This window comes from Lachnellula hyalina (assembly GCF_007821495.1).
Source record: "Lachnellula hyalina strain CBS 185.66 chromosome Unknown contig00023, whole genome shotgun sequence".
Lineage (NCBI taxonomy): Eukaryota > Fungi > Ascomycota > Leotiomycetes > Helotiales > Lachnaceae > Lachnellula > Lachnellula hyalina.
Window position 1 is genome coordinate 198,089 of NW_022157137.1, and position 9,375 is coordinate 207,463.

The following is a 9,375-nucleotide window of genomic DNA, read 5'->3' on the forward strand; positions in this document are numbered from 1 at the left end:
ATTGAGGTTGAAACCGTAGCGGTTGGTTAGGAAGAAGGAAGGGAGGGGAGGCGAGAAATAGAAATTCAAGCCCAGCCCAGCCCAGTGCCAGCCAGCCGGCCAAGCTTTTGACAGGCCGAGCCGTGCCCAAGCAGGTAGGTAGGTGGGCCACTCACAAACAAGTATTTCAAAACACGCCAGGGGGGGTGACAGACAGCGACAGCCTTGCTCTCTTTCATTATCTAACTACCTAAGTACAGTACAATCTCCTGATTCTGATGCCCAACAAGAGGAATACGAGCTTCTTTTCCCCGTCCGAGGACATGCTTTCTCCGTAGAATCGCTCGAGGTGGCGATAACACTTTTTACCCGTTTGATATCTTAAAGGGTGAGGTAAAGAGAACCCCTACCTGGATATCAGTCCACCAATAGAGGGCAGTACGGAGGTACAAAGGCGTATTAAGCCGAGCTACAACAGCGTCAAGTATATCATGCGGCATATATTATTCACGATTCATACCGAGTTAGATACGATGTGCATTAGATAAGAATAGTGGTTGGGAAACGATGCATCACCGACAGTTCATTTTTTGAAGCTTTGGAGCCTTATAACTTGTCCGCGAATGGCAATCATAGCCTCATCACGTGTAGGAACGAAAGGCCACCTCGCGACGACCAAGTGAGTTCCTCTCAGACCGTCCATATCCACATCTCTCCAACACCGCATTCGAATCATGGCAGACCAATTGTTGGACCAAGTACGAGAGGCTGCAGAGGGTCAAATTGTTAGTTGCAAACTTTGTGCCTATTCAACCAAAAGGCTAACTTTAAGAAGGACTTCAAGGGGCAGGAGTTAGCGGAACTATTGGCCACAATTCTGCTTGCAGCAGTAGGAGTACGACCGCACATCGTCCATGTTGAACCCAGAGACTGACAACTATATAGGTCATCTCTTTCGTTGTCGGATTCATTAACCAGGACATCAAACTCGCGCTTTACCTTGGCTTGGGTGGAACTGCTCTCACGCTGGCCCTTATTGTACCACCATGGCCGTTCTTGAACAGACACCCCGTTAGGTGGTTACCTGTTGGAGGGGTTGAGAAAAAGTCGCAAGGAATCATGATGGATGGCCAGGTGATAGCATGATGGTCAAAATTGCAGCATAATTACAGGCGTTACGGACTTGCGTGGAGAAGAGTTACAGAGAGAAATGTATCTTTCATTCAGAAAACGCGTCGGAAGGGGCTTTGCCTTCAATATCTATGTCCAGGTGAACGCCGTCACGTAGGAGTATCTTCCATGCGCCCTGTGCTCCAGCTAACGACTAAACGCACTTATGGGATGTAATGTCGTTGCTCAAGGGCCACCTCCATTTCTCAGTTCATATTCATGCTCATATCTCATCAATGCCGTAGAATCCTTGTTTGTAGGGGTTTAGCGACCATACTTCTGAAACTCCCAGTCTCTGTTGTCGAGAGGGCAGACTTGACGTGTCTTTAACCAACGTGAGATGCAGTGGAAATGGAAGGCGTGCTATGCAAAAGTCAGTTTGAGCTGAAGCGGGTTCTCCAAATACTCACGTTGCAGATACCCCATGCGACAGTACATTCCTCACTAGTTGCAGAAGCTTGGTTGGCTTGACATTCGATGCCTGAATGACGTTAGTGAACCTGCTGCCGTGGAATGGCCCATTGTCCATACAAAGATCCATGATGTGGTTTCGGCAGATAGCACAGTTATCAACGACAATATCCCAGGCCCATAAAGCCACTGCGTTCCACTAACAAAAGTCAATAACTTCGTACGCAGCAAAGCTCCAGGCTACTTGTCGCATACCTTCTTCACCTCAAAGCGCTTCTTGCCATCAACGCCGCCCTCGGATGCGCCAGCTTTAGATTTGCCAACAGTTTTCCTTACTGCTGCAGACGATCCAGAAGGAGCATCTGTCATGTCCACGTCCGCCATGGTGATATGTTGTTGAGAGAGTAGAGAGAAGGTGGATGGAGGCGTAGATGGAGGGGTAGCTCCAGGCACCAGAAGAGATCTGGGTTCGGATGGGTTCCTGTTCTTGTGAAGGGACTTCAAGTTGGTCGGTTCTGGGTGGTATAAGAAGACGAGAGTCGAGGCGGTGTTGGTTGTTTGGAAAGAAGGCTTAAGACCTGACGTCCTCGCTCTACAACACAATAATGAATTGTTTGTTGCCTTTGAGCTAGCTTCGGGCGAAGCACCTGAGGTATGATTATATACGGTGGACGATACAGTGCGTTATTGCAAAGCCCCAGTGGGCCGGTCACCATATTCACCGCCGCTCAGCCCACCAGAGCCCCACTGAAATGATGCTTTCCCCTTTTGTTGTTTGGACTGAACGACTAAGTTCAGCCCTCTTCTTTATACCCCATCCGTCCCATTCATCTTCATCTCCATCTCCACCTCCACCTCCATTTTCGTCTCTGTTGTATTCCAATCAACACCCAAACCCCTCCTTCTTCCACCCGACACAGAACAATGAACAGAACACTCTCATCTATCGATCTCGCATACACCAACAATAGAAAGAACTGCTTTTGCGACGCGCCTCGCCTCGCCTCGAGTGACACACCTCCGCCTTGCCACTAGATTTCACCGTGGGCATCACCAATCCTCCACCCCACCTCGACCGTACATACCTACCTACCTTATCTTGTCGCTTGAGCGCTATTCACCTTTGCTTTACTTGTTGTTATCTTGTGCTCCTACTACGGCTGCTTATTTATAAGCCAAGGACGCTATGTCTTCAGAAGACATCACCCAGAAGAGACATCGCCATACTCGAAGCGCTGCCGCCGTCTCCTCCGGCAATACCCCACCACAGAATCCTCACAATCCTCACCATTTGAATCTCCAAGCGCATGCGCAGAATACACACATCGACATGAGCTACCCCGCACAGCCCTCCACTCCACCCCGGACCCCTCGGAGGGACAACCGCAATGGTTCCCACAATACCAACTCGAACACTCATGAAAGCGGCTCGAAACAAAAGACTAGAGGCAAGAACCGCCCGAGAAATGTGACGAGCTCGCCTGCCGTCAAAGGAAATGACAGGAGTACTCCACCCCTAACGAGAGCGCAATCCGCGGGCATGCCATCATCCGCAAAGCCAATAAGCACACCATCTACTGCTGCGTATGCTGGTGCAACCTTTCATGCATCGCCAGCCCCATCTGCGCTCCCTATTCCGAGTTTCTATTCGAAATCTGTTCCCGACTCTCCTGGATTGAAAGGACTCAGATCCGTACAAGAGGCTCCTTCGACGAAGCAAAGCCCATCACCTCCTATACCAGAAGCCAGTTCAGTAAAACAATACCAGCGAGAAGAGTCACCTCTGGATTTCTTCTTCAAGGCAGACAGGGAAGAGAAGGCTAGAGCTCGAAGTGTTAGCTCAAACAACACAACAGGCGCCGCTGCCGGACCTTTCCAGCCTCCAGGAGCCTCTCGAAATGCACAGACTCCACCAGCTCCCAACAGTCAAAACCGGACTCGTCAAGGACATACTTCCAAATCCTCAGGTAGTGGCATGTTTGCTATGGAATTGGATGGCCCTACCAGCCCAGGAACACCATTCGGCCCTGCATTTTCTACACCTTATGCTGAGAGGATCAATGCTGCCAGATCCGGCACCACCCCCACTCGTGAGGTTCCACAGCAACATGTAGATCGCTCTGAAGCTCTCAAAGCATATCTTTTCTCTGGTCACACTCTGTCGCCACCTACCACAAATGGAAGTGGCGTGAATGGATCTTTCTCTCCCTCATCTCAATTTACCTCGAATAGCGCGAAGACGAGTCCTGTATCATCATCACGCCCTCAACAAAATGGGCATGTTTTCAACCACAATGCAAACGGCACAAGCAATCGCCCCAGACCATTGGGACGCTCATCTGGTCTTCGCCAAGAGGTGACACCTACAAAGACACCCACCCGAACTCCCGATCGCAACTTCTTCTATGATAATTCACCTACTACATCTAGAATGAATGGACATCTTTCTCCCTCGAACCAAAACGATCTTACAGCAAGATTCATGTCGCAAAATGCTTCTCCTTCTCCTACATCCCCATATGGCGTTTCATCTGGTAATAGAGGCGCAGACCTCCAAGGCATTGAAGATAGTCTTCGCAAGATATTGAAGTTAGACTCGGCTAGGCACTCGGGCGCTACAGACTCTAGCGTCACGGTCACAACAGCTATGCCAAATTATGCTGGTGGCAGGGTTCCACCCATGGCTGGCATGAATCACGGCGTTATGAGATCTTGAAATACGACGATTTTAACGTCATGAGCTTTGTGACAACGACGGCGTTACGGTCTTGGCTGTTTGTTTGGCAGCGACGACTTGGGGATCTACGACGTTTTGATTTTCTTCTTTGGCTCACGAATTTCTTGTCTATGGTATATTTGGGTTGGGCTAGGCTTAGCTTGGAGAAGCATGGCATTATGGGAAGTTTGATACCCACTACTATATTTTTTTGGTGCTTGATGGCTACGGCGGTTTCTTTTGTATCGTCTTTGGCACCTCACAGCACATTCTGCAACCATTTCTTTTGTTCTAGTAAGCGGAGAAGCAAGCTATAGGCTTATATTCGCGTTTCTGTGGGCTGCATGCCAATCGCAGGAGCTATAGAAAAGTGGAAGCAAACATGGTGTAGTTCTGATCAGCCTTACGAGACATATAACCTGGTTGGATTAATACATACAATTACCCCATAGTCTGCTCTACGTAAAGCTCTACGTAAAGCTTGGTTCTCTGCTTCCAAAGCAGCCACAAGACTTGGCTCTTGGGGCCTGTTTGGTTCACTTTTTTTGGTAAAAATAGTTGGTTTTCATGGTCCCAGATACTTTTTGCCAAACACGACTTGGGTCAAAAATGGTCATGCATTACGTGAATAAATTCGCAGAAATCCAAGCTAAATACCACACTGATTTATTAAGTGAAAACCCGCCAAAATACCCACATTTCTTGGGGGTTTTAAGCAATACGTTTTTGACCCCAAAAAGAACCAAATAGGCCCTTACTCCCCGTGCTGTTCTCAGCTGACTTGTTACCGCGCATACTAAAGCCCGTGATCCGTCTTTTAGTCCACACACATCAAAATTTGAGCTCTGTTCCTTCGAAAATCGAACTGCGTGCTGGTTTTAGAGTCTTAGGAAGGGTCTTACTTCATAATTAAGATACATAACGGCTCTTCTTAAGTTTTCATCTATGAATCTTCTTTCCCCCCTCGTGACTCACTTGCGGCTAGCTGCCTTGAATAGTTTTCGCGGAAGCATGTCGAAGTCCGCAACTACTATTCGCTGATATGATTTACTTGCTCTTAAAGTAGTACGGTCTTTTTGATCTAGAGACTGCCTTTACTGTTAGCCGAATACCAATGCTACTAATTCAACCAGGAGTGATGACCGCCACTCCCTCCCGCTCCTCGGGGGGTACCTTAGTCCTTCTAGAACGCGGTTCCCAATGTTCTTTGAGTATTCTAACGGCTATGAACCGACCTGGAGTCTCTGAATACTCTGCCACCGTGATACAGGTTATTAACATATCCATAAAATCCAGAAGTGTTACTTTCCCACGGAGCCGATTCGTGCTTTGGAAGCCTGTCTTATATTATTATATTGCATCAGATAAATTTATAAACGTTCCAAGCATTATATAAGGCATGCCAACGCTTCCAAATGAGAGGTGCCAATAGATCTGATTAGCTCTTTATTTTAGTATAGATCTTCTAAATTCAAAGAATAAATCAATTTTAAAGTGACCCTACAACACTCAAATTTAAGTTATCTGAGTGGTGCGGACTATATATCTATGTGTATAATTCGGGTAAGGCTGTCAGACTTAAGAAAAAGGTGAGGTAATATAAGAGCTCGTACTCAGGCAATGCTCCGATATTCTCCGCAGGACCGCTTCGCGCTTTGGAAGGCCGTCCCACCATACCGCGTCAGATATATTCGTAAATGTTTCAAGCATTGGATGAGACATGCCCAATGCTTCCAAATGGGAGCGGCCGAGGGCGAGCTAGAATGCCATTTAAAAGGACTTTCAATCCTTTGACGGGCTAGCTCCTGGGGAGCTCTCATTTCGCCATCTCTAGATATGCGTTGTAGATTTTCTTCAGGGTTCCCTTTCCGGACTTGGGAAGGACTCGTTCAATATCCCATGACTCGTAACATAATCGCTGCAGTTCCCGGGTGCCTAAAACGGGTACTAAATTCAAATCTTGATCTGATATCTGAAGCAATACACTGATTTTGTCCTCTTTCGTGTAGGATAACCCCCCTCTAGCTAGGCTAGAAATATTCTATTCGATGAGGAAGTAGTATAGATATGAAAGAGAGAATAAGACCTTCTGAAAGGAGTGACAGGGTTTGTATCATAGGATATCAACCAACATATACCAACATGCTAAACTCACTGATCAACCCAAGACCAGATCTAGAGACTAGTAACCCCAACACGACGGAAGCTAATCATGACAAAAATCAGTAAATGATTTGTAAAAAAGAGACATGAGAAAGTTCTTATACAACTCTTAACCCCCAGCAGCCGCTCATTCGTACATTCCAAGCTCTCTCGTCTCTCTTCTGTCAGAATGACCTCTCCCCCCTATTCCCTCGCTTCTGACCCCCGCTGCTTGGCGGTCTAACCCTCTGAAAGCCACCCGAACGCCCCCCTGTAGCACTAGCCGCGCTCTCGCCAAAAAAACATCTCGCGTAACGATTGTCGACATCTGACGACAACCGTATTGCACTTGCAACGAGTCTTCGAACGTCCAATTTCACCATGCAAATATGAGCAGAGCATTAGTACCTGGCAGGCATATCTCATGGTCTCGCGCCGCACAGTCTCACAGGGCACAGTCTCGATGCCTCCCGCAACAGCGAAGAGGCTTTGCTGACGTCGCTGAAGGCCTCCGGTACGCCTCCTCTCCTCGAAATGCCTACTTCTTCCTCAGACTCTGATTCTTCACGTTAGGCCATACGATGTCGTCGTTATTGGTGGGGGCCATGCTGGTTCCGAGGCATGCGCTGGCGCTGCGCGGTCGGGCGCGAGGACGGCACTCATCACTCCGAAGCTTGATAACATAGGGGTATGCTCTTGCAACCCGAGTTTCGGTGGCATAGGGAAGGGAACTATGCTGAGGGAGGTTGATGCGCTTGATGGTGTTGCGGGGAGAATCATCGACAAGGCTGGTGTTCAATTTAAGGTTTTGAATAAGAAGAAAGGTCCTGCCGTCTGGGTGAGTGCCACCCCTATTTATACATTGCACCAACTAGTCTCTGCCAAAACCACAATGACGCTAATACCTAATAGGGTCCCCGGGCACAAATTGATAGGTCTCTTTACAAGCAGTTTATGAGGGAGGAATTAGAGAGCTATCCCAATTTGTCAATTGTGCCGGGTAGTGTGGCGGATATCATTGTTACACCAGATAATGATAGCCCTGCTAATAAGGGGAAGATCACTGGCGTACGTCTGGAATCGGGCGAGATAATACCAACTAACCAAGTTGTGATAACTACTGGAACATTTCTCGGTGGTGAAATTCATATTGGCCTTGAGTGTTATCCCGCCGGACGTATGGGGGAGGCTGCTACCTTTGGTTTAAGTAAATCCTTGAAAGATGCTGGCTTTCAACTTGGTAGATTGAAGACCGGTACCCCCCCTCGTCTAGCCAAAAATAGCATTGACTTCACATCACTTGAGGCTCAACACGGTGATGATCCGCCTACACCTTTCAGCTATCTCAATGATACAGTGGCCGTCAAAGATCAACTACTTTGCTATGCTACCTACACCAATGCGGCTTCGCATGACGTGGTCCGCGCCAACCTCGATAAATCCATCCACATCCGAGAAACTGTCAAAGGACCCAGATACTGCCCGTCGCTAGAATCCAAAATCATCAGGTTCTCCGATAAGGAAAGGCATATCATCTGGCTTGAGCCCGAAGGCTTCGACAGCAATGTCATCTACCCCAATGGAATCTCCATGACTATCCCAGCCGATGCACAGGAGCAGTTATTAAGGACAGTCAAAGGTCTTGAAAATGTCACTATGCTGCAGGCTGGTTATGGGGTAGAGTACGACTATGTCGACCCTCGGAGTCTAAAAGCAAGCTTGGAGACAAAGGCAATTCGCGGGTTGTTCTTAGCAGGCCAGATAAATGGCACTACTGGGTATGAGGAAGCCGCGGCCCAGGGCATCATTGCTGGAATCAATGCAGGATTGGCATCACGCTCGCAGCCTCCAATGGTGCTGTCTCGCAGCGATGGATACATTGGAATTATGATAGATGATTTGATCACCAAAGGTGTATCGGAGCCATATCGCATGTTCACGTCACGGAGCGAGTACAGAATGAGTGCCAGAGCAGACAATGCCGATCTGCGGCTGACTGCGAAGGGGAGAGAGGCTGGTGTCGTTGGAGATAGACGGTGGTCCAACTTCCAAGACCAAGTCTCCCAAATGGACGGCCTCAAAGCTGTCCTACAAGCAAAATATATATCTCCGCCTAATTGGATCAAGCATGGGTTCAAAGTCGGTAGCGATGCAACACGGCGAACAGCCTTTGAAGTTCTGCGGATCGCTGGCGCCACTGTTCCAGATATGGAAAGAGTTATTCCAGAAGTCTCGCAGTACTCGCCCAATATTCAAAATCGAGTTGGGATCGAGGCAGTGTACGCACCGTACATTGCTCAGCAGACAGCATCTATGAGATCATTTCAGAAAGATGAGAATCTGAAATTACCAGTAGACTTGGAGTATGACCAAGTGCATGGGCTTTCGATGCATGAGAAGTCAGTTCTCCAAGCTACCAGACCGGAATCTGTTGGGCAGGCGCGGCGCATCGAAGGCATGACACCTTCTGGACTTGTCAAACTGTTGGCGTATAGTCAGATGAGAAATCGAGGGTTAAAATTAGCGGTGTCGAGTAGAGAAGGGGCCCTACTCGAGCATGGTGGCTACCCCTGATATTCGTGTTAAGTTAGTCCCCTTGGCGCCTCGCACATTTGTACAATACATAATTCAAGTCACGGGAGACCTTGTCCCACCCAATATCGTCTACATTACATTTTTGAGCACCCCAAAAATTGCACACAAGTGAAGAATTCACATCAAGACATAGTCAGTGGCACAAAAAACAGCTATAGCTGTGACAACAAGACGAAAACAGTTACGATCAAGATTCGACGACCGCGCGGTCCAAAAATATATGTCCCACTCACTCTTTGACGAAGATCGTAGGTCAACTTTCATCATCCATACCCAGTAATTGGCTGACACAGTGATAAGTTCCTCTCGCGCGCACACTACAATTCTTCAACGATCAAAGTCCTTCCCCCTCGACGAAATCA

At 48.0% G+C, this 9,375-nt stretch overlaps 4 protein-coding genes across 4 annotated transcripts; 3 read left to right on the forward strand and 1 right to left on the reverse strand.

Moving 5' to 3' along the window:
- Positions 1-713: 713 nt before the first annotated feature.
- Positions 714-1,125, forward strand: SPCS1 (Signal peptidase complex subunit; the record flags this gene model as incomplete). Its single annotated transcript, XM_031147253.1, has 3 exons — positions 714-764; positions 815-874; positions 925-1,125. 3 exons carry the CDS (start codon positions 714-716, stop codon positions 1,123-1,125), a joined length of 312 nt encoding a protein of 103 aa, XP_031007789.1.
- Positions 1,126-1,413: 288 nt separating this feature from the next.
- Positions 1,414-1,944, reverse strand: Rbx1 (E3 ubiquitin-protein ligase; the record flags this gene model as incomplete). Its single annotated transcript, XM_031147254.1, has 4 exons — positions 1,414-1,512; positions 1,560-1,630; positions 1,681-1,759; positions 1,816-1,944. 4 exons carry the CDS (start codon positions 1,942-1,944, stop codon positions 1,414-1,416), a joined length of 378 nt encoding a protein of 125 aa, XP_031007788.1.
- Positions 1,945-2,746: 802 nt separating this feature from the next.
- Positions 2,747-4,276, forward strand: LHYA1_G002278 (uncharacterized protein; the record flags this gene model as incomplete). Its single annotated transcript, XM_031147255.1, has 1 exon — positions 2,747-4,276. The coding sequence occupies one exon, from the start codon at positions 2,747-2,749 to the stop codon at positions 4,274-4,276; it is 1,530 nt and encodes a 509-aa protein (XP_031007785.1).
- A 2,531-nt stretch (positions 4,277-6,807) lies between these two features.
- MTO1 (Mitochondrial translation optimization protein) lies at positions 6,808-8,992 on the forward strand (the record flags this gene model as incomplete). Its single annotated transcript, XM_031147256.1, has 3 exons — positions 6,808-6,932; positions 6,992-7,256; positions 7,331-8,992. 3 exons carry the CDS (start codon positions 6,808-6,810, stop codon positions 8,990-8,992), a joined length of 2,052 nt encoding a protein of 683 aa, XP_031007784.1.
- Positions 8,993-9,375: the final 383 nt, after the last annotated feature.